General features: G+C 37.0%; 1 protein-coding gene across 1 annotated transcript in view; it reads left to right on the top strand.

Annotated features, from left to right (window-relative positions):
- TRHDE (thyrotropin releasing hormone degrading enzyme) overlaps positions 1 to 25,554 on the top strand; it is a 370,712-nt gene that overhangs the window by 86,092 nt on the left and 259,066 nt on the right. The window contains exon 3 of the mRNA XM_029955451.1: positions 19,838 to 19,964. Within this exon, the coding sequence (XP_029811311.1) occupies positions 19,838 to 19,964 (127 nt within the window). The remainder of the gene's footprint in view (positions 1 to 19,837; positions 19,965 to 25,554) is intronic.

Below are 25,554 nucleotides of genomic sequence, written 5' to 3'. Positions count from 1 at the left end.
TTACATATAGGCAGTAGGCGGGTTGTTAGAGAAACAAAAATGAATCCATTGTATTTACTTTTGCCTTCTAGGGCCACATAATCTATTTGGGGAGATTGAGTGGAAAACTATTAGTAATGTCAAGTATGATAAGTACTATGAGATAGGAATTTACAGATTAAGCTGGAAGCATGGAGGACAAATGCCTGGATATTCATTCACTCACTCATTCATTTATTCATTCATTAAAGACATACTGATTGAGTTTCTGCTTTATGCCTATTTCTTTTCTAGGTATGGGGATACAATGAGGAGCTTTTATGGAACTCTTCATGTCCAGGGGAGGCTGACATTAATCAAATAATCCCAAAGACAAATGTGGAAGATACAAAATTGCTATTGTGCCAAGTGTTCTCTCTGAGAACTTATAAAAAAGAATGAAACAAAACCCTCATCTAAATTTGGATTCCAAGAATGATTTCCCTGAAGAAGGGATGGGAAATTTGAAGGATTAGTAAAAGTTAATTAGGGAATCATTTGGAGGTGTGGTGGAAAGTAGAGGTTGGGGAAGGTGTTCAAGGTAAAGCTGTTGAGAGACTGACCACAGAAACTGTACAGGTCTTTTCTTTATAGAAAATGAAGATCTTAAGATGGAGATTATGTTACTGATTTTCCATTCTGAGAAGATGCTTCTGGCTACATCACAAGATTGAATGTAGAGAGGAAGGAAGGGTTGTGAGAAGTGGTGAAATTACAGTAGTGTAGGCTCGAGATGGGTTCACTTGACTTAAGTAGCAGTGGATAGGGAGAGAAGTGATGTACTGAAGTAAGGTTAAAGGTTAAAGAAGTAAGATTTAAAAGGCTCAAGGGCATTTGGGTGGTCAGTTGGTTAAGCATTTGGCCCTTGATATCAGCTCAGGTCATGATCTCATGGTTCTGTGAGTTCGAGCCCTATGTGTCAGGCTCTGTATGGACAGCATGGACCCTGCTTGGGATTCTCTCTCTTTCTCTCTCTGCCCATCTTCCCCCCACTAATAAATACATAAACTTTAAATGAAAGTTAAAAGACTTCAGTGATGGATTGGATTTGGGGTACTGTGGTGAGGTAAAGGGGAGGTCAAAATGGCCTGAGCAGGATAAGTATAAACAAAGCCATATTGGAAACATCTTGGTAAAACTATGAAACACTAACTCCAGAAAAAAATTTAAAAGAAGTTGGAGTTGATTTTGTGGGATATATAATGACATTATGGTTACATAAAAGAAGGACATGATTTTGGAGGTGCAAATGGTATGGATGAAGTGAAATAATATTTGATTTCCTTTAAACACTTCAGTAAAGGAAAAAAAAGATGAAGCAAGTTCTTGATAATTATTGAATCTAGGAGATGGTTATACAGGAGTTCATATACTCTTCTCTCTGCTTTCTGAAAATTTAAAACGTTTCATGGTTAATAAAGAGCAACCAGAGAAATAAGAAATATCATCTATTAAGAATGGAATGAATGACACATGGATTTCTCATCAGTGAAAATAGAGTCCTCTACATAGTGTAACACTTACTTTCAAAGTGTTGAAATTTAAAGTCATGGTCTATTTCCATATCTTGTAAATTATTAATTATGAGCAAAGGAAAAATATAGACATTTTCAGACAAAATGACCAGCCATTTTCTATTTATTGGGCATTGTGAAAAGACTGACTACAGGATATTCCCTAGGAAGAAGGAAATTTAACTTAGGAAAAAAAAAAGCAATGGTGAAGCAAGGAATTGGTAAACCTATTGGTAAATTTAAATAAGTGTCACCTGTAAAATAATAATAACTTTGTTGGTTTTAAAAATGTCCACTATTAAAAAATAGTTTGATTTGAGAATGAACATTTGTAACAGTTAATATATCAACTAGGTACTTCTCTAAGCCCTTTCCTTGTATGACTAAACTAATTCTCAATCATTTAAAAAAGTTTTATTATTAACTTTTTCTCTCAGGTAAGGGAATTGCTGCAGACACATAATCAGTAACTTGCCTGTTAAATGTTACTAAGAGGTAGAGCAAGGACCCAGATCTGGATAGTCTAGCTTTAGACCTATTCAGATGGCAACCACACTATACTGAATGTATCGTATATTCAGGTCCTCACTCTGAAGGCATGTAGAGATGTGAATTAATATTAGGCTATGTAAAGTCATTATACATTGGCATTTGAGAGCAACCACTGAAGGAGTAGATATAAATAGAATATACAATTTCCAGATGAATGAAAGGATAAACATGGAATAAAGAAAAGATGATCAATCTAATAGAAAGCAGGAATGAAGAAAAAGAAGCACCGTAAAAGAAAGATGAGTAGATAGAACAGAATCCAAATACAAAAATGTATATTTGTATATATATCTGGTTTATATAGGTATACCTATATCTGTATACATTTACACTGAATTTGCTTCAGTGAGTGAAATTTGGTAAAGAAATAAAATCTGATACTATACTTAAGAAGATTCATCTTAAACATAAAGCCCCAAATTCTCCACATAGAAGGAAGAAAGTTGATGTTATTTGGTAAAATAGATTTTAAGGCATTAGCATTATTGAAGCTAAAATTATAAAGGATTTAACTTGGAAGACACAAACCTCTATGCAACAAATAATATTGGCTCAAAATATATGAGGCAAGAAATTGGCAGAACTGCAGATGGACCAAGTCCAAGTTAATGGGCTTGTGGGAGATTTTAACAGCTTTCTCAGAAACTTAAGCAAAAGACCTGAGATTTAGAAGATTTAGACAATACAGTATTAATCTAAGTAGTATATTTAGAATCATATACCTAAAATTTAGAGGTTAAACATTGTTTTTAAGCGTCCATGTCAGTTACTTACAAAATTCATCAATTCATCAATTACGAGTCTAACACAATATATGAAGCAATACCAAGAATCAGTATCAAACAGGTCATGCTTTTGGCAATAAAATTAGGTTGTAATAATAAAAAGATAACCTAAAATCATGTACATTAGGAAGTTAAATATATATTACTAAATAACTTATGGGTCAAGTAGGAAGTTATGAAATACTCAGAAATTAATGAGAAATGAAAATACTGCTTATTAAACTTCATGGGATGTGATAGAAGGAATTTATAGCCTTGAAGGATGTAGTGCATAAGGTCATATTTAAAACATAAATTGAAGTGTTCAGAGAAATAAGAGTATGATGAAAGATATTATCTGACAGTCTTAATCAAGGAAAAGGGAAGATACAGATATTACTAGAATGGAAAAGACTATAGATAAGGGAGAGATTTTATTTTATTTTATTTTTAATTTTTTAAACGTTTTATTTATTTTTGATACAGAGAGAGACAGAGCCTGAGAGGGGGAGGGACAGAGAGAGAAGGAGACACAGAACCGGAAGCAGGCTCCAGGCTCTGAGCTGTCAGCACAGAGCCTGCCCGTGGGGCTCGAACCCACGAAGATGAGATCTGACCTGAGCCGAAGTCAGAGGCTTAACCGACTGAGCCACCCAGGCGCCCCAAGGGAGAGATTTTAAAAACAGTATTATGGGGAATTTCATGCTTATGGTTTTTAAAGCTTAGATGAGATGCATAATTTTAAGAAAAATATAAATTATCAATAGTCATAGTGATAGTGATATTGAATCACTATTCCCTACACAGAAAACTACTAGGCTTATACCGTTTTATAGGTATATTCCACCAACTATTTGGGAAAAGTTACATCTTTCTATTTATTTGTCTGTCTGTCTATCTATCTATCTATCTATCTATCATCTATCTAAGTATAGTTGATACACAATTTTACATTAGTTTCAGGTGTACAAAATGGTGATTCAGCAACTCTATACATTATGCTCTGTTCACTACAAGTGTAGCTACCATCTGTCACCATACAACACTATTACAATACCATTGCCTATATTCCCTACGTTGTGCCTTTTGGTCCTGTGACGTTCATTCTAAAACTGAAGACTGTATCTCTCACTTCCCTTCACCCATTCTGCCTATCCAACACCCTCATGTCCCTCTTCTCTGGCAACCACCAGTTTTTCTCCGATTTATGGATCTGATTCTGCTTTTTAAGTTACATCTTATCTTAAACAAGGACGAAAACTTCCCAACATGTCTAAATAGATTGTCTTCTCCCCTCTCTCCCTGCCCAGGAAAGCAAACAGAAAATTTATTACTGTAATTCACTGCCTTAACAGAGCACAGGGAAAAAAAGAAGAAACATGTTATCTGAATAGATGTGATGAAAGCATTAGAAAAATCCAACGCTATTCATGTTACATTTCTTGGCAAACAATGAATAGAAGGGAATTTCCTTATCTTGCAGCAAGAATTATAGTTGATAGTGAAACAATAGAAGCATTCCAAATAGAGTAAAAAATAAGATAAGGATGCCTTCTTTCATGCTTCTCTTTGGCATTGTTCTAGGAATCCTGACTGAGGCAAGCCAATGCAAAACAACACAGTAAAAGTATTAAAATTAATGCAGAAAGTTGACTTGTTTCCAAGTCACTTTACAAAAAATCAGTAAGTGGCTGATATCAAAATAATAGATCAGAAATATGATTTCTCAAATCCTAGTCACAGTGACAACTAACCATAATGTATCTAGAAATAAAATCTAATAGAAGATGTGCAAGGCTTTTATCGTGAAACTTAAAAGTGGAGTAAGGACTGAAATAATCAAGAGATATTCCATGGGCATGGATGTTAAGATATAATGTTTGAAGATGTCAAATTAACATGCAAATCCAGTGCAATTTTAGCAAAATCCCCAAGAGTGGAAAGTCATCCTAAAATTTATATAGAATAATAAGGAAGTTTTGAAAAAAGAGTAAGATCAATGTGTTATTAGACCTCACAATTTATAATTTGGTTTTACTGATTACACAGTGTGCTAGTGGCATGGTAATAGGCATACTGCCCAATAGTAGAAACAGTAGAGATCCAAGTGTATGTGACTTGGTGGGTGCAGAGGGGCATTATAAATCAGTGGGGAAGACAAGACTCTTCAACAAATATTACTGAGACAATTGATTATCCACATGGAAAAAAAATAAAATGAGAGCTCTATTTCACATCATTCACACAAATATATTCCACATGACTTAAAGCTCTGGCTTTGAATAGCAAAAGTTTAAAAACTTTAGAAGAAAATATAAGAAAAAATATCTTTCTGACCTTGAGGGCAGTGAAAGACTTCTTTAAAGAGACCCAGAAAGGAAAAACCCTGAAGGGAACATTTGATATTTGACTACATTAAAAGTAAAGCATTCTATTTGATCAGAGACATAGTGTGCAAGGCTAGCACAGACTAGGAGAAGACTTCTGCAAATCCTATACTGGCTGATGATTACTGTCCAGAATATACAAAGGGTGACTTCAGATCATGAGAAAAAAGTAAACAATCTGTTAGAACAATGGACAAAGGAACAGGACAGTTTGCAGAAGAAAATCTAATAGCCGGGAAACATGTAAAGTGATGTTCACCATTACCATTATCAGAAAGATGCAAATTACAACTAACAAGGAGACACCATTTCATACCCACTGATTAATGAACATTCCAAAATATGAAATTTGGTGAAGATGTGGGGAAGCAATACATTGCTGGTGGGATGTAAATTGGTACTCCTTTGAATAGAAGTAAAATAAAACTGAAGGACAAATATAACAGGAAGTAGAAATACACTGAAGTGTGTTATGATATGGCTAATTCTAGAAGGAGAAGAAGGGGGGTGTTGCTTCAAGGGAGCTATAATGTTTTACATGTTAAAGCATGTCCAAAGCAAAGGTGAAAAAAGCACACCAGCATTATTTAAATCTGTTGGGGGGTACTAGGATAATGTACTTTCTTACTGTACTTTTCTATATATATTTGGAATATTTTGCAATTTCTTTAGAGAAAGAGTTGATTGAGATGCTTCAGGACTGAAACAGTGGTCTTCAGGACATTATAAGTGACTCTTCTCTTTCCCCCCAGAAATCTGTATCCACATTGCTCACATCCTCGCCTACTTTATATTTTAACTTAAATATCACCTTCTCGGTGAGGTTCTCTCTGGCCTTGACATTTCCTTACTCCCTTCTCTGATGGATGTGTGTATGTGTGTGTGTGTGTGTATGTGTGTGTGTGTGTTGAGCTCTTACTATAATTTAACATACATGCTATATATTTGTATTTATCCAACTTACTTAGCTCTCCATGGCAGGGCTTTCTATCTGTTTGGTTCACTTCTATATCCACGGTGCCTAGATATATCTGTTTGGTTCACTTCTATATCCACGGTGCCTGTGGGTCTGGCACCAAATGAGACTCTCAATATATTCATTAAATGAGTGAATGAGCAGATGAATTCAGGGTTCTGGCCCTAGTTGGGAGAAGCTGAATCACTGAAAGATACAGGGAAGCAGAGCGGGGGCAGGCCTGGGTTTGAAGTGGACAGTTGATTTGGAGAGGGAAGGTGGCATATGTAAAAGTGAGGTCAGCAGGCACTTGGAAATCAGGGAATAAAAGGACAGATGGGCCAAACCAAATGGGAACTGAATCCAACTGAGCACTGAGCTCCTGTATGTACAAATAGATGTACTTGGTTATCAGTCTTGCTGAAGAAATTTGACCAGTCATAAAATAGATAGCTTCATCAGGAAATTCTCTATATTTATTTTATGTCATATAAGAAAGATAACTGCAATTCAATTAACTACAAAAGATGTGCTCTATCTCAGAGAGGGATTAAAAGCTACTGTTTTATCTATAGTCTGTGACAGTATTAAATAACTTTTACTGGTTTCCAAACATTGGACTTGACTCATCTGTTGTTTATCATTTATTGTGCAGGGGAGAAGGGAAGAGTAGTTGTTAGAGTTAAAAATAATACCAGCCATGTTGAATGTATATTCATTGAAGATTCTGATGTTGAAGGAGATTTAAGGAATAAAGATACATATATATATATATGTCTTCCTATGTGTGAGGTTTTTGCTAAATATCTCTTTCAAGGCTTGAAGTTTGCTTGCTGTGGAGCTGAATGAACAAAATGTTCTTCAGGTGACTCTAGGCCAGTAGTTTCTCAACTTTAGTATACGCGTGATTCAGTTGCAAGCTTATTAGAATGAAGATTTTAGAGCCCCTGACAGAGAGAGGTGATTCAGAATTTCTGGGAGTGTGTAGGCCCAGGAATCTGAATTTTAAACAGTTACCCCCCCAGGTGATTCCAATGCAAAGCATAATGCAACAACACTTGGAGGAAAATTGCTATTGGTGATTCTAACTTTTACTCCAGCATCTCACTGTGTGTGTATGTGTGTGTGTGTGTGTGCACCAGATACATTCAGTAATGTGTTGGGTGCTTGGTAATAACATGTGTGAGTAAAATAAGTGTGCCAACATTAGCAGTTTGAAAGCTGTAAATAACATGCCTGCAACAGAAAGAGCAGCACACGGATAAATACAAAATGGGATCCTACAAGAAGCTGAAAATCTACACAAAAAAGCATATTAACTGGTGGGAAAATAAAAACGGTGTGAAGTATTCATTTCCTGTTACTGCTCTAAGAAATTACCGCAAACTTAGTGACTGAACACAAATTTGTTTTCTCATTGTTCCAGAGGTTAGAAATTCCAAATGAGTCTTATGGGACTAAAATCAAAATGGTAGCAGAGCTGATTCCTTCCGGAGGCTCTTGAGGATGCTGTAGTCCTTGCCTTTCCAGCTTCTAAAACTGTATTCCTTATATTCGGAGGGCCATGGAATTCTCAGTTTTGTCTCCGTTTCTGCCATCCTATTGCATTCTCCTTTTCTGTAGTCAAAACTCCCTCTGCCTTCCTCTTCCAAGGACACTTGTGATTACATTTAGAGCCCACTCAAATAATCCAGGATCATCTTCTCATCTCAGAGTTTTTTTTGATGTAAGCACAACTGTGAATCCCTTTAGGTAACATTCGCACGTTCTGTGGATTGGGACGTGGTGTCCTGGGGGCCATTATTCAGCCTACCATATATGTATGGAAACATGTGACAACAACCACCTGAATATGGCAAAGCTGTGTCCTTTCTTTGAAGTCTCTGTAAGGAAGTGGAACTTGTAAGCTCCATAGTGAACTAGTAAATACTGTGTTTAGTATATAAATGTGAAGTGATTTACAAGAAGAGACTACACAGGTTGCCACAGTGCTAATTTCCTGGCCTGAAGGAAAATGGGGTTGGAAGGCGTAATCAATCTATTATAACAGCATTTTAGTGCTGGAACGGACAAGGACCTTCAAAGTTTATTGCCATTTTATGGGAGTCAGGAACATGTTGTTAGTCCCTACTGGGTGAACAGCACTGTATCAGACACAGAAAGGTGAGAGGAGAGATTGAAAAGATGGACACAATACTTCAAGACTTGTCCTGTGGAGAGATGAGACCAACACTTCAAGTAGAGAGTTTATGACCCTATGGAATAGAGGCCACTCGTCCAGAAGGAACCCTGTATACGTAGCAGAGCTGTCTCAGAGTCCTTAGGAAAACTCTGTGAAGGTGGAGGGAGGAGAATAAGAGCAGGGACAGGCCATCAGAGCAATGCTACTACTAACGTGACTGCATTCTGGAGTCTCCTTATTGACAGTTTTTGATACCCGGTGGAATGGAGTATAAGGCTGGTCTTTGGCCTCTTTAGAGATGTTTTAGTCTTTGTTCTCAGAATACTGTCCTGTGGATCTGTGGCCTGGATTCCACGGTGAGACTCTCAGAAAGGCTCTGGTATTTGTTTCTGCAGCATGTTTTGTTCGAATGGCAGATTTTGCTATTACCATGTTCCTCATTCTTCATACAGTACTGGGATTTTACTACCTATCCATCCCCAATTCTGAATTCTGCTCCTTCCTAGAATCAGTTCTTTGACTACGGTGATAGAGGCTGCCTGTTAGGCCGTTCTTGCTATAAAAGCTACAGAACAAATTTTTCACCTGTAATATGCTTTTCTACTCACTAGTCTTCCTTTCTCAACACGTCTTAAGTTCTGTTGCCTGAATAATCTCCCTTTGTCCTTTCCAGTCATATCGCTCTGCCTCAGACCCTGGAGTGGCTCTCAGTTTCTCAGAGCCACAACCAAGAACTCTTCACTGGAGATGTCCGGGCTTCGCAAGTGCCTGTCCCCTGGCCTGCGCCGCCTGGCCTAGCCAGCCAGCTCCTGCCCCAGGCCCCTCTGGGCCTCCTCTTTGTATTTACTGGCATGTGCATCTGAGCACTGGTCCCTTGCTTCTGTCAGAGTTTTGTGTGTATTTATTTCTTTTTTGCTTGGGAAAAAAAAGTTAGCTTCTGAATTGTAAATAGGGCTAATACTCTTGGGCTTTTAGTTTCTTGTTTACAACATCCTTTCCTCTTTGTGTCAATATATTCGTCTTCTACATAGTGCTGAAAACATCTGCTCCCTTTTCTCGGCTTGTTCTGTTTTACCAATTTGTATGAGGCACCCCCAAATCAAATTATATTCACAGAGGTGAATTAATTCAGCGTATTGGCTGAGAATTTAGTGACAGCAACAGCATCATTTTTGTGGTTAGTAAAGAAAGGGACTGAGTTTTCAGGTAGGCGGAAGGAAAGTGAACTTATTACTATTATGATTGTGATATTTGAAAACCACGCAATAATCACCGTGTCTTCCACAGTTCCTAATGTGCTCCCGCAGTGCAAACTTCTCTCAGGGAAGGACTCTGGCAAACCAGAAGGTTTGTTTGATTTTAATGCACTAAATTACAAACGTCAAATCAGAGAAAATGTTACTCAGTTCTTTATTGAACAGGTGCACCACTATTGTAAATGTTTTCTTTTTTATCTTCTTTGCTGTTTGCTGTAACTACACAGTTTCACGTAATTATAGAGTAGCTACCACAATTCACTTTTAACCCAACAAATAATTAAAACAATCTAGAAGAAAGGCTTATACACAGAGAGATTTAGTCTCATTGTCCTTTAAAGTGACTCAATGACTATAAAAATTTTTTTCAAATATTTCATCTATAAAATCAGAAGGTACTGCTAACTTCGTAGTTATTCTACAGATATTTTGTGAAGATAAATGAGAAAATCTATAAACTATTTAAAATTATTAGAAGTATGTCTCCAGGATTATTTAGCATACAATTTTAAAACATTTCTGACAATTACATGTGTTTGCTTACACTTTTTTGCATTATATTACAACTATAAATGTATTTTTACCTTCCCTTTGAAACATTAATACAATGTAACATGTAAGGATTTGAATAATTACTTGATTTCCTGTACTTGCATGCTGCTCTGTCCCTGTTCTGATCAGTCACCATCTCTGTGGAGAGGACGCCTATGAAGATTCAGTGTAAATTAGATACATTTTATTATTCTCAACGATCAGACTTTTTTGCTGTATTTCCCCACTGGACTGCAAGCTCTTTGAAAAAAAAGATTATGTCTCTTTTGCTTACCTTTGGACACTCAGCATGTGAATAGTGGCTTGACTGCTAATAGATGCTCATTAAATATTAACTGAATAAATAAATGTCCCATTGATGAAATCCTTAATCAGTCCTTGATGTTCTCACTATAAATTGCATAGCTATCAGAGACAAGTCAGTTTAAATTTACCCAAAGTTCCCTTCCGCTGTGACTCCCTTCCAAAGGATATTCTATCCTGATGGTGGCAAATACCTGACACCAGTGCCACTTCTTTTACCCTTAAGAGCAGAGATGGCATTTCACAGATCATGGCACTTTTTCCTGCCAGGTGCAGATGTGGTCTCAGGGTTCGTCCCTTTGTGTCCTCTAAGCAGCCACTCTCCGTTGTCAGGATAGTTGAGACGTAATTGCCATCCCTAGTTTTGTGACGAAGGCATTTGACATAACTGCCTTTAGCATTTTTCCCCTTCAATAATTATAATACCTAAAATCCTATAAAAAGATGAAACAAATATACTTTAAATACAGTGAGTCCATGAAACTCCAAGCTAAAGGCCAGTGGGTCCAACAGATACCACCCTTGGAACATCTATTTGGTGTATTTGGGTGTTCTAAGACATCAAAGATATGTAACTCCTATATCTTAGTTCACTGCTGTGATGTATTATTACATGGGTGGTACCATAAGAATATTTTTCAAAAGCCAACCTCTTCTATTCCATATTGGTTACTCAAGTTATTTCTGTCCAGTCAGTACCTAGCTCATGGATAGTTAATGGGGGGGGGGGGACAAGGAACACTCAAGAGTAAAAGGTCTTAGCTGAACAGTTGGGATATGTGTGTTTCCATTGGAAATGAAAAATACAAAGGAGTAAAGTCCTGTGAAGATTAAAGAAAACACATTCATTATTTTATTCTCAAAATAAAGGGACTAGATGAGAAGAACTGAGATATGCCAATCTCTCAGGCATGATATTTATAGGTAATGTTAAACTTCCCTTCAGACAGAACTTTGTGAGCTAAGACCTTGAAAAGTTAACTGACTTTTGCAAGATGACAGAAGTAGTTAGGGAGAAAGCTGTGTCTCACATCCTTGTGTACTCCTAGTGTAGTGTTCTTTCTATTGGAGTAAATGGGCAGTTTAGTTTATACTGGTTGTTGGACGAAGCTATGCAGAGGGAGAGATAAACCTAGGAAGCGATTTACATTTTTAGAGCTGGGCTCTTATCCTGGAATGTCAGAAAATGCAAATAAGCAGGTTTAATAAAATTATATTTTATTGCTTTTGAGTGGCAACTATATTTATGAAGACTTGGTTTCTGTGTTATGATTAAATAGAACTTTGTTACTCTAGAAGAAGAAACAACTGTGTTTTTTTTTTTACACTATGAAATGAATTATTATGCAGCAAACTCCTGACAACCACACAAGAATTATCCAGTTGGTGAAATATTTTTAATGTTTATTTATTTTTGAGAGAGAGTGTGTGTGAGAGAGAGAGAGAGACAGAGCATGAATGGGAGAGAAGCAGAGAAAGAGGGAGACACAGAATCCAAAGCACAGAGCCCAATGTGGGACTTAAACTCACAAACTATGAGACATGACCTGAGCCTAAGTTGCCTGCTTAGCCAACTGAGCCACCAGGTGCCCCATTTCGTGAAATATTTTGAACTAGTCCCTCTTATCCTTGAACTGGGTCTCATTTGTTGCAAAAGAGCAGTGGTGTGAGATGGATACAGACAAGGCGAATGTGGGCGAATGTCCTTATGTGGGAATGTGACTACAACTGGATTAACTTGGTAACTAAAGGACTTGTTAGACAGAATGTTAGGAGTAGTTGAATAAATCCATCTATTTCTCTGCATCTCTTCTACCACCTCTCCAGTCCAATGCATAATCACCTTTTACTAGGACTTCTATAATAGTCTAAGTCATTTCCTTATATTTGTTCCTATTCCCTTCTAACCCATCATCTATACTGCAGTGATGGAATCTGTTTTTTTCTTTATGTTTCAGTGACACTTTTCCTTCCTTAATATATATTTTTTTGTCTTTTTCTGCTTTTGAAATGAACTCTCAATTACAAAATATCAAAGTAGACTCAAAGAGGTCAGCTATTGGCACACTATGGAGAAGTTCACAAGTAAGGACAGATAGCAGCTGTACATGGCAAGAGGTGGGGAGTGACTAAAGCAGTGGTTACAAATGTTCACAAGAGGCTAAAACTGTCCAACAGGTTGTGCCCATATGTTAGCACAGGTTAGAATAGTCACTACCTGGGTGTGTGGCCTCAGTGTGTTTGGATCCAAACAATACAAGGCAATACCATTTCTCCCAGTTAAGAGTTCTTGGCTTGCATCAACCACAGGTTGGCTGGAGGATCCTGGACCAGTAATCCCCATCGCCTGTTTAACCCATCCCCCCACTACCCTCCTCCCTGGTAACCAAGAGTCTGTTCTCTGTAGTAAGAGTCTGTTTCTCGGTTTGCCTTTATCTCTCTCTCTCTCTTTCCCTTTGCTTATTCATTTTGTTTCTTAAAACCACATATGAGTGAAATCATATGGTATTTGCCTTTCTCTGACTTATTTTGCTTAGCGTTATACTCTCTAGTTCCATTCATGTCATTGCAAATGGCAAGAGTTCATTCTATTTGATGGCTAATATTCCATTATATACATATGATATATATACTATCTATATATCTATATCTATATTGTAAATAATGCTATAAACATCAGGATACATATATCCTTTGAATTAGTATTTTTATATTCTTTGGGTAAATACCTAGTAGTGCAATTGCTAGATAGTGGGGTAGTTCTATTTTTAACTTTTTGAGGAAAACATACTCTTTTCCAAAGTGGCTGCATTAGTTTGCATTCCCATCAACATTGTAAAAGGATTACCCTTTCTCCACAACCTCGCCAACACCTATTATGTCTTGTGTTGTTGGTTTTAGCCATTCTGACAGGTGTGAGGTGATATCTCATTGTAGTTTTGATTTGTATTTCCCTGATAATGAGTGATATTGAGCATCTTTCATGTGTCTGTTTGCCATCTGCATGTCTTCTTTGGAAAAATGTCTGTGTCTTCTGCACATTTTTAAATTGGATTATTCACTTTTGGATATTGTGTTTTATATGTTCTTTACAAATTTTGGATATTGACCCTTTATCAGATGTCAGATATGTTATTTGTGTATATCTTCTCCCATTCCATTGGTTGCCTTTTAGTTTTGTTGATTATATCCTTCTCTGTGCAGAAGCTTTTTATTTTGATGAAATCCTAATAGTTCATTTTTGTTTTTATTTCCCTTGCATCCGGAGACATATCTAGAAGAAAATTGCTGTGAATGATGTCAAAGAGGTTACTGCCTGTGTTATCCTCTAGGATTTTTATGGTTTCAAGTCTCACATTTAGTTCTTTAATCGATGCTGAATTTATTTTTGTGTATAGTGTAAGAAAGTGGTCCACTTTCATTCTTTTGCATGTTGGTATCCAGTTTTCCCAACACCATTTGCTGAAGAGACAGTTTTTTTAAATTATTTTTTTATTCTTTCCTTCTTAGTTGAAGATTATATTTGTACATTCAGTTTTGGGTTTTCTATACTGTTCTGTTGATCCACATGTTTATTTTTATGCCAGTACCATCCTGTTTTGATTACTACAGATTTGTAATATAACATGAGGTCCAGATCTGTGATGCCTCCAGCTTCAGTTTTCTTTTTCAACATTACTTTGGCTATCCAGGGTCTTTTCTGGTTCCATATAAATTTTACAATTGTTTGTTCTAGTTCTGAGAAAAAAACTGGTCACATTTTGATAGGGATTACATTAAAAAGTCTGAAATTGTGATGCCTCAAGCTTTGCTTTTCTCTTTCAAAGTTGTTTTGGCCATTTGGGGTCTTTTGTGGTTTCATACAAATTTTAGGATTGTTCTAGCTTTGTGAAAAATACTGTTGGTGTTTTGATAGGAATTGCATTAAATCATAGATTCTTTTGGGTAGGATAAACATTTTAACAACTTTTATTTTTCCAGTCCATGCACATAGAATGTTTTTCCATTTTTCATGTGTGTCATTTTTAATTTCTTTCATCCGTGTATTATAGTTTTCAGAGTACAGGTCTTACACCTCTTTGATTTGGTTTATGCCTAGATATCTTATTATTTTTTGGTGCAGTTGTAAATGGGATTGATTTCTTAATATCTCTTTGCAGTGATGTATTATGTTAAAACCTAATTTTAATCATGCCATTTTGTGGCTTAAAATCTTTCCTGTGCTCACAGTATTAAATTAACATCCTATAATTTTTGTTTAGGCCCTTCTTTAATGTGGTTTGAAGTTTCTCTTTACTTCTTTAGTGTCATCTGTCACTATATGTCTCCTCACTTTTCTCATTTTGTCTGTTGGCAGGCTTAACAAGCAGCTCCTGATTCCAAAGTTCACCTGGTATAGGTCACTGATATGGTCTTTCTGAAATGCAAAAGCAATTTTACCATTTTCTAATGAAATACCATGATTATTATAGTAAAGTGCCAATATTTATTATTAATTTAAAATCATTTATTATTTTGGTCAACATTGTTGCCTTAGCATATAATGTTATTTTGGTCTGGGATGTCACCCTCCACTTGGTAGCTTACTAATCTACCTTATCTTTCAAGATGTAGGTGAAATATCCCCTTCCCTGAGAATCTCACAGTGTTATTAAAGGTTCCTATTATATCCTTTTTTAGGATGTGCACATACCTGTGAAATTCATTCATTCATTTATCAAAGGTATATTGAATGTTTGCTATATACAAGGCACTTGAAAAGTAAATTAAACAAAAATATTTTTACCTACAGTAAGGCACTTTTATATGGTTAGAACTAATAGATAAAAAATCTTTGTTCTCATGCAACTTACATTATTGGAAAAAAAGGCATCAAGAAGCGAAATGAATAAGTAAAACATCTTTTGTTGAATGGTGGTAAGTTTTACAGGAAACAATAAAGCAAGGAAGGAAGATAGAGAGTCCTGGAGTGGGAGACTCAAATAATAGGACATCAGAAAGAAGAGATATTTGGACAAGTATCCAAAGGAATAGAGGGAATAAGCCATGGAGATATCTTAGGGAAAATTCAAAAGCCTGGATGGAAAATTCTCTGGAATATGTGAGGAATGTGAAGGAAGCTAGTGTCTCAGTTGAATAAAGTTAATGTGGAGCAAAGTAGTAGGAAATTGACCAGAGAGGTACAGGGGGCTATTTTTTTGTAGGGATTTTGAGGCCCTTATAAAAACTTGGGCTTTTTCTCTAATGAGATGGCAAGTCATGGGAGGAGGAAAAACAGAAGAGTGATATGATTTGATGTTCATTTGAAAAGAGCATTTGGTTGCTGTGTAGAGAACAGACTGAAGGGAGTGGGAATGAGACATGGGAAGGAAACTAGCGCACTCATTCACCCAAGAAATGGAAGAAGCTTGAAACAGGGTGATAGTGGTGGAGTTGTGAGAAGTGGTTGGAGTCTGGATATATTTTTAAGGTTTAGCAAAGGATATAGTAACCAGTTGAACATGGAATGTAAAAGAAAGAGGGAAACAAGGATAATATTGAGGTATTGGGCCTAGGCATCTGGGTGAAAATCTTTAAGAGAAACAGGTATGTGTGTCGGGGGGAAGGGTGAAGGAAGGGAGAAGGAGGAGGAGGCTGAGGAGGAGAGAAGAGAGGAGAGAAATCTGGTATCTGTTTTCAAACATGTTAAGTTTGAGATGCCTATTAGATATCCAAGTGCAGATGTCCAAAGGTCAGCTGAGTTAATGGGTCTGGAATTCTGGAATTATGGGGTAGGTCTTTAGCATCTAAATGATATTTATAACCATGAGATTAGTGTTGCCACCGAGACAGACAAAAAATGAAGATGTCTGTGGATGGACACTTTGGACTTTCCAAAATGAAGTCATGAGAGGGATGAGGATGAGGGAGAATCAGTGAGGAGACTGAGAAGGGGTGTTAACAAGATAGAAGGAAACATAAGATGGAAGCCAAGGGAAGAAAATGGTTCAAAGAGGGGAAACGACTGGGTCAGATGCTGCTGGTGGGTTCAACATGTTGAAGATTAGAATCTGGTTTCTGAACTTGGCATTCTGAAGTTATTAGTGGTCTCTATGAGAACACTTTTTGTGTATAGTGGGGATGAACACTGTTGGTATATGGTATATGGTATATAGTTTCCTTCCCATGTCTCATTAAAGCTTTATTGCAGTAAATTCAAGAAAGATTAGAAGCAGGCAGCATAACTGGGCAACTGCCCTACTTACACTTACTGTCTCAGTGCTGTTTTCATTCTCAAAAGTGTTCTGGCTTGGATGTTAACTTGTATGTTCATACTAACTATAAGGAAAACTTTTTCAACAGATATTGCTGGAAACCATAGCTGCAGAAACTGTGCTCAATAAAGATTTTTGTTTTAAAACACAGTAAATGATACAGAGTAGTTGCTAATGAAAATGATCCCCCATGGAGGAATGAATTGGCGATATGGGAGTAAAGAGGAGAAGTTTGGGCATGATGCTTTAGAAAAGGCAAGAAGAGATAGACTGTGTGGGGGGAGGGGGTGGGAAGCTGTACCTTGTGTAGGAAATTAGTCAGTTAATCCTTTGCATTGGGGAGAGGCTGGGTACACTGCTCCATGGCTTACATTATATTTTTGTTGTGGGTTTATTTGTTTTCCACACGTTGTAAACATCTTAAGAGTAGTAAGTGTAAATGTATTGTTAATTTTGTGGTAAGAGTTTTTATTATTCTATTTCTATTCCTTAGCACAATACCTGGCACACAGCAGGTGTGCAACAAATGTTTGAATAAGCAAATGTAGTCACTGTGCGGAACCTGCGTATGTTTTATCTTCTCACTCAGGATGGATTATTTCCATCAAGTCTTGACAATCAGGTTGATTTAATCGTGTTTCTCTTGTCTGGGCCTACAGATAGCTTGACTAACTGGTAGAGTTGATTGACAGGAATGCCTGTGTTTCTACCCAAATCAATGATGCTTCATAGGAGTAAAATCAGTGACCTTTTGTTGCATCACTTTGCAGTGGTCCTGGTTATGGTTTCAACATGAATTATTATTTAATTCACCTTGAACTTTCTTAAAGTTATCTATTATTCATCAGAATACATTTGTTGTTTTGGTTTTCCATTCATGTGGCATTTACCATTATCTGTTGTTATCTAACCTACCCAATGCATGGGAAGCCCCTTGAGGATGGGTATTACATCTTCATTGCTTTTTATCTCAGAATGCTTTGTTCTATCTCTGGTTAGAAAAGGTGTCTTCTTCATCACTAAGTTAAAAATTCTTTGTCCAGGCCCTGGTGTGGGTTACATGCAAAATAAACATTTGTGGAGTGAATGACTGCATGAATGAGTGATTATTGTCTGTGGTGAATGCTGATGATGCATGGACCAGATCTCCTTTCCTGTTTGATGTGTCTGTCCCCCAGCTCTTCAGTGCTCTGCTCCTAGCAGTTGACACCTAAAATCTTTTCTGAAGGAAAAGATTTGGGTCACTGGAGCTGCATTACCTAGATGCTCCAAGAATAAGTCCTTAGGATTTTATGCCTTCTCCTTAATAACCAGTATCCAATGACTGAGATATAAGAGTATGGAGGTCTAGCTATCATGTCTCCATGCAGTGTAAACTTGCAAGTGCATTGATACTCGAGAGCTCCCTGTGGGATCAGGCTGAGGCCAGGGCTTTACCTCAAATTGCATGCACCTTTCCTTGGCTTATTAGCCTCCCTTGTCTGACTTTCCTTGTTCTCTTACAGGTTTCTCCTAAGGACACTTCCTTAGTAATTTACATGTATGCTCCTCTTTCCGTAGGGTCTGCTTCTTGGGAACTTTACTTAAGACAGTGCATGTTTATAATCAGTTGATGTCAGGCTCAGGGAATCATCTAAGAGTCTTAAGTTCTGCTATTGCAGTGAGTTCCTCCTGAGAGATTTTGGTTTTATATTACTGCCAACCTAAACCGTAGATGTCTGTGAATAAGTTTGATATCTGATTTGGTTTTTGGGTGAGAAGTAGCTTCACTACATCAGTAAATAATTGTCACTGAATTCAGTAAATATCTAACGGAATTACAGGTCTTTCTAACATCAAGGCAGGATGCGTTTTTCTTAACTTTCTACTTTTTGCTTATATACATCTCCATTCTCTCCTTAAGCGAGGATAACAGAGTTAATTGTATAATCAATTTTTATATGGTTCAGTACAGCTTTCTTTTGACTTCCTGTTGAATATAAATATCCATTTCCACATACTCAGTGAATCATTTATTTATCTTTTTTTTAGTAATTTGAAAAGAACTCAAACTCCTTTATCTATAAAAGGGAATTGGAAGTAATGTGTTTTAGAACTTAAAAGCACTTTGGTTGACACCTTCATTTTATAAGTGAAAACACTTGAGGCCCAAAGAGGTTAAGTAATTTGTTCAGTATCAGCCAGCTTGCTTCGTGGCAGAATAGGACTAACACCCAACTTCCAGGCTGCTGTGTTCTCCACTGCTCCACGAAAATGCATATTTCTTATTCACAGAATTGATATGAGGATTAGGGGCCACATCTGTGAAAAATAGATTTAGCCTTTGGAAAGAAAGATGCTGAATAGCTTTATGAAATCTTTATGAAAACTAATCTCATTTTAACCTTTTCTGTACAGTTGTTAGTTTTGTTCAGTTTTACGTTATTTGCCTCAGGCTTCTATTTGGCCAAGGACTAGATAATATACAATGCTTGATTTAAAAATCAATATTAAGTACCTGAATTGTGTTAGAAATATGAAACACTTCAGCTGGTTTTGAAGCTGGGAGCAGTTGCAGACAGCCTTCCAGAATGGCAATTATTTATGTACATGAAAAGTTTGCTATTCCTCCTTTGCATATTGGGGATAAGGACAGTTGGTTCCAAAGAAAAGAAGGAAGCATAAATTGTATCTTGTTCAGCCTGATAATACTTCTGAAGCTTGACGCAATGTGTCTTTAACAAACCATGAATATTCTTTCCTGCGGAGCCACCGTATCCTGCCTACTTACAGCATAGTCAGGGAACCATTATACTAATCCACCGTACCTTCATATCTCTAGCAAGCACATGTAAGTGATAACTTGAATATTTATTTTGATGCAAGGTGTATAAATCTTCTCTATGTCATCTTGTAAAGTGAGGAAATTGTGACTTGCTCAACTTGGTTACTTTAATTGTTCAAGTTTGGTTCTTTCCGCTACAGCATGCTTTGATATATGAATAAGAATGCTGTTTAATTTTTGTAGTATTCAGAGTGATTTGTGCAGATTCATATATGCAGGGAAGATAGAATTTGAAAACCAAAGGCTAATGTAACTTCTATATATATTTTTAATTAGGTACGATTATATGCAAGACCCGATGCTATCAGAAGAGGATCTGGGGACTATGCTCTCCATATAACAAAGAGATTAATAGAATTTTATGAAGACTACTTTAAAGTGCCCTATTCCTTGCCTAAACTAGGTAAGTATTTTCTTGGTTATTATATTGGAAGGGATCCTGGAAGGTGGAAATTTTTCTTCATGCATTTATTTGAGATGTGAAAATTCCAAGAGTTATATTTTTAGAGAAGATGAGCATGAGAAAACTAATTGCTTCTGAGAGGTAAAATAAAACCTAATGTTTCATAGGTCTTGCCAAGAAGTCCTCATAAGAATTAAGAAAGGCATTATGTAAGTTTAGGTTTCCAAAAGATAACCCACGTAGCTATAATTCTTTGAATATGCGCTGTGGAGGGGTACTTGCCAGCATCTCATTTAATCCTCACAGCTACTAGATGGGTAGGTACTGGTAGAACATTTTCCACCCAAGAGTCTTGACATCCAGGGAATTTTCATTTATCCAGGGGGCCAATACGTGGAGGAGCTGGGATTTCAAGTTAAGTCTTGATGACTCCCAGAACTCTTCAATATTTTCCATTGAGAAGACACTCACTGATTATTTTCTCTTTCCTAATTCTCAGCTGTTGAACCTCAATGTATTAATTATCCCTCACGTTATTTTTATCCAGTCATATGTCAGTACAGGTATAGTAAGTAGAATAAAAACAAAAGAGAAAGGGAACTGTATAATGGAGATTGTGTTCACCACAAGTATTCTACTTTCCTTTTACAAAGACAATATGTTCAACAATTGTTTTTTGAATGAATAAAATGAGTGGATTTTGTTATCCAAATTTGAATGAAGCTACTGCTTTTTTCAGGGGAGTGAACTGTGACTTTCCAGGAAGTTAGGAAGGGTATGTATCCCCATTAGAAATGCTATAGTTATTTTTCCTTCTCAGAAAACCTGTTTTGAAATGTTACAGCATAGCAGTATTTTGTCCCCCAAGCCCTCCCCATTTTATTTTCCTTCTCAAGAACATTTTGATCAGCATCTACATAAAAGTGATTGCTCATTGGTGAGACTAAAGTGCTTACCTGATCAAAAGTGTTAGCCTTTGAACCACAGGTCCCTGTCTCTGGAGAACTGGGTCTATTTTATTAAAGTACCTGCCTGCTCTGTAGCTTTATTGGTCCTACAATGAGTAGTTTAGAAAGTGGATGGAATAGTTGATATTGTTACCAAATTGGTGTGGCATACAATTTTAAGGAGTGTTATTACAAAATTCTTAGGTCTTTCTGAAAGATGTGCTCTTAGAATCCGTATGATTTTATTACAAATTTCTAAACAAAATTTTGTTTCCAATAGGATCTGTATTTAGTTTTGTTTTTCTTTCCTTCTTTCTTTTTCCCCTCCCCTATATCAACTTCCTTATTAGAATCTGTTACACTCAAATTTCCCTGGTAGGCACCCAAGGCAGGAAGGACTATCTGACCTCATTTGCATGGGAGGTGACACTGTTCTCTACTCCAGGTAAAACTGGCTGGGAACTTCCCAGCTTGACCCTAATGTAAAATTCACAAGTGCTTATGTTGCAAGTTCAGCAAGAGAAATAAAATGTGGATCTTTGTCCCCTTCAGACCAGTAATTAGTAGAGGAACTCAATTTATAACTTCAGGGGGTTCCATGTAACTGTCAGCTTGCAGCAGGAAGCATTTCTCTTCCTCTCTTTCACTCACAATTGAACCATGCAGGCTTTCATCTGGTAGAAAAGAGCTTTGTTCACTGTTACTATTACTTGTTAAGCTCCTTACGGTGTATGTAATTGAATGATTTGACTTAACCCCAGCACACTCCTTTTTATGTATGTAGGGGAGTTACCATAGCCCATGGCACTTTATAAAATTCCTTTTAAAGTTCTACTTATTTTATATATCTATAGATAGTAAGACCTGTGTATTAATGGATTTATATATAAGCTTTCTAAAAACTTCCTATATAAAACTTCTAAGCACAGAAGCATTTTGACAAATCCTTAGTTTCCATTGTATATAATGATTAAATAAGTTCTATGGAAACCAACTCGGTCTTTGTTAATGGTGCAGGTGAATGTGTCCTAGATCTCAGCTGTGTCTGCCTTGACCCTTCAGATCTACCGAAGATGGTTTCCTCTCTCCCTCTCCACATCTATCTTTCCTTCCATTCTTCTGTCCTTCTTTCTTTCTCTCCCTCCTTTCTTCCTTTCCTTATTTATTTAATAAGCACATTTTGAGTGCCTCTCATACATACATTTCTGTGTTATGGGGATACAGCAGTGAATAAAAAAGACAAAAATTCTCCCTTTCCTCCTGGGGCTTACATCCTGTTGGTTAAAGACAGACATGAAAACAATTATTAATGCATGTAACATATCAGGTGGAGATAAATACCATTAAATATAATGCTAGAATTGAGGGAAAAGTAGAGTAGGGGGAAGATGAGTCGTGGGAAGGGGACTGAAATTCTAAAATGAGTGAATACAGAAGGCTTTGTTAGGAACTCAGATTTTGAGCCAAGAACTTAAAGGAGTAAAAGAACAAGCCAAATGGGTATTGTGGGACAAGGATATTGACACAGAGGCAGAGGAAACAAAGTTCCCAGACCTTGAGAGGGGAGCTTGGTGGTATATTTCAGGAAGAGTCAAGAAGCAAGTATGACTGAAACAGAGTGAGGAAATGGGTGTTAAATAGGAGATGAGGTCAAGGAAGGAGTAATGGATGTGGAATAGATCATGTATAGCCAGGTCATGGTAAGGACTCTGCCTTTTTTTTCTTTCTTTTCTTTTTTTTCTGGGTGAGATGGAAATCTATTGGTCAGTTATGAGCAGAAGTATTACATAATCTTGCTTCTGTTGTAAAAGGGTGAGCCATGCACCTAGTTTGAAAATGCACTGTAGGGTGAGATGCCTTGGTAGTGCAGTTAGTTAAACATTTGACTCTTGATTTCAGCTCAGGTCATGGTCTCATGGTTCATGAGATGACGCCTCAAATCACACTGTGCTGACAGTAAGGAGCCTGCTTAGGATTCTGTCTCTATCTCAAAATAAATAAACATTAATAAAAAAGAAAATATACTATAGGGCATTTGTTCTTAATCACGGGTTGATTGAGGCACTTGGCAATATCTGGAGACATTTTGTTTTTTAGAACTCAAGGTGGGTGGTGGTGGAGTGTGTGCTACTGGTGTTTAGTGGGTAGTACTGCTAAACATCCTATCATGCCCCCAATGGTCTCCACAACAATACTAGCTCCAAACGTCAATAGTGCTGAAGCTGAGAGCCTAATGAGTGGGAGAGGACAGAGCATGAAAAACAGTTAAGAAACTGCAGCAAAATTCAGGGGAAATATGACGATAGCTTGGACTAAGATGTTAACAATGAGGTAGTTGGAAGTGGCCCACTTCTGGATATATATTGAAAACAGAGACAAAAATATTTACAGATGAACAAAATGTGGGATGTGAGAGAGAGGCACCAAGGAGAGCTTCAAGGTTTTTTTTGGCTCAAGGATGAGCAGGATGGAGTTGCTTTTACTGAGGCATACCAGTTGTGGAAGATGATTTTTGAGACTGATATGTCTGTTAAACATTTAGGTGGCACCTTGATGTCTTGAAAGGAATTCAAACAGGCAGTTGAATTTATAAATATGAGGTTTGGGTGAGTAATCTGGCTACAGAGATCTATTTGCCAGCATATGATGATATAGACAACGATGAGGCTGGATGGACTAACCAGGGCAGACAGAGAAGAGAGTAAGAACAAGGAGGGAGTGATATAGTGTTTAGAGGCTCAAGACATGAGGAGCCATTAAAGTTCAGAGAAGAAGCAACTGGTTGAGACATTAAGAAAACAGGTATCTGAACTATTTCTGATCATCTAGTGAAGAATTTCAAAAAGGAGCAGATGTTAAATTGTGGTAAGTCAAGTTGGATGGAGACTGAGAATTGACCGTTTATTGGTGCTAGCCATGTGAAGGTCATAGTGATCTTGACAAGAGCAGTTTCAGGGAAAGAGCCAGGTAAGTGTGTTCAAGAACAAACGAAAATGGAACTGGGAGGGGATACAGTGACTAGAGAGAGTGAGTTTAGATCACAGATTGGCACTTCTGAAAATTCCCAGTGGGAAGGGTTCTAGGAATAGAGGGAAAGAGAAATCTTTGTGTTCTATCTAGTACAGCTCATCTCCAGATGAGAGCTATTTCTGTGAACTGGTAGCCCCTTACCTTGCAGATCTGTCCCTGTCCCAAACTATGTCAAGGGACACATGGAACTTGCCTCTCTTTGATTTGCACTAGAAAATTGAAAATCAAAACAAGTAAGAAAACTCTCCTTTGGTTAACCTGACACTACTGAAGCTTCGGAGGTGATGTGTGCATGTGTGCATGTCAGTGCAAAAAACAAAACGAAATGCAACAAACCCATAGAGTATAATATTGGATCTTTTCTGAAAAGTCACTTTGCTCTTCTGTCATAAACCCTGTGATATCTTCTCTCTACCCAAGTAATTTTTCATATCTAGTGCTGGATAGTTCCACTTTCTCCACTGTGGCATCATCTCACAATAGCTCCTCTCTAAGGGTTTGAGTTTCCACTCCAAGTAGTTTATCAGAATAGTTCCCTTAGAGGAATTCTGATGCTTGCTGTTAGGACAGTAATTTATTCTCCTTGTTGTGCAAAGATATTCCTTTCACATTTTAAGCCAAAATAGGCAGCCAGTGTACACTGTATGATGATTTGCTTTTAAAATCTCTACATTAGATAATGAAAACTTAATTGTATGAAGTTTTAGAGATTTCCTCTTTCTTGGTGTTAGGTTGTAATGAGAGGATACAATGCAGGAAGGCTTGCTGCAACTGTGTGTCCTACTTTCCCTAAAACTCTCAGAGGAAGGGAAGTTTACCTAACAACAAAGTTTTTGTAGACATATAAAGAATTAAGTTATCTGTCCTCTAACCTCAAGAAATTGACCACAGCTACAAAACCAAATGGATTTGCATTTATAAAATATCAGCCACTCTTAAGGGCTTTCTAACCCATTTAATCTTTTTCACAGCCTTTTGAGGTAGTACCTGTTATTTTCTCATTTTCCAGGTGAGGAAATCTAGGCACTAAGTGACTAAGTAATGTACTCAGTTCACACAGCAGGCATTAGTGGATTTATAATTCAAGCCCGGGCTGTCTGTCTCCAGAATCTTGAGATTCTGCTGAAGCAGATTCCAGAAGTGTTACAGATTCAGAGAATTAAATATGGGTCACCTTAATAAACTAAACTAGAGAATCTAATTGCTAGCGGAATAATGTAATAGATATTTTTGCTAATTTCCTATTGATATTAAAAGTAATATATAGTCCTCATAGAAAATTTGGAGACTTAAAAAATTAAAGAGGTACATGTTTTATAACTCATATTTTCATCAACTAGAAGATCTATTTGAATATTTTATCATTTTCTCTTATTTTAATTCCATTGTAGTTAACACACAGTGTTATATTAGTTTCTGATGTACAGTGTAGCGATCCAGCACTTTCACACATCACCCAGTGCTCATCACTTCAAGTGCATTAATCCCCATCTTTTATTTCACCCATCCCCCCACTCTGTATTTTAATATTTTAAATATTTTCTCATCATAGCTGCTTTATAAGTTAATTAGGTGGCAGATAAAGTAACTCAGATTTGTATTACTGTATTTTG

Source organism: Suricata suricatta, chromosome 10, assembly GCF_006229205.1.
Source record: "Suricata suricatta isolate VVHF042 chromosome 10, meerkat_22Aug2017_6uvM2_HiC, whole genome shotgun sequence".
NCBI classification, from domain to species: Eukaryota; Metazoa; Chordata; class Mammalia; order Carnivora; family Herpestidae; genus Suricata; species Suricata suricatta.
This window is presented reverse-complemented; position numbering and strand designations above follow the sequence as displayed.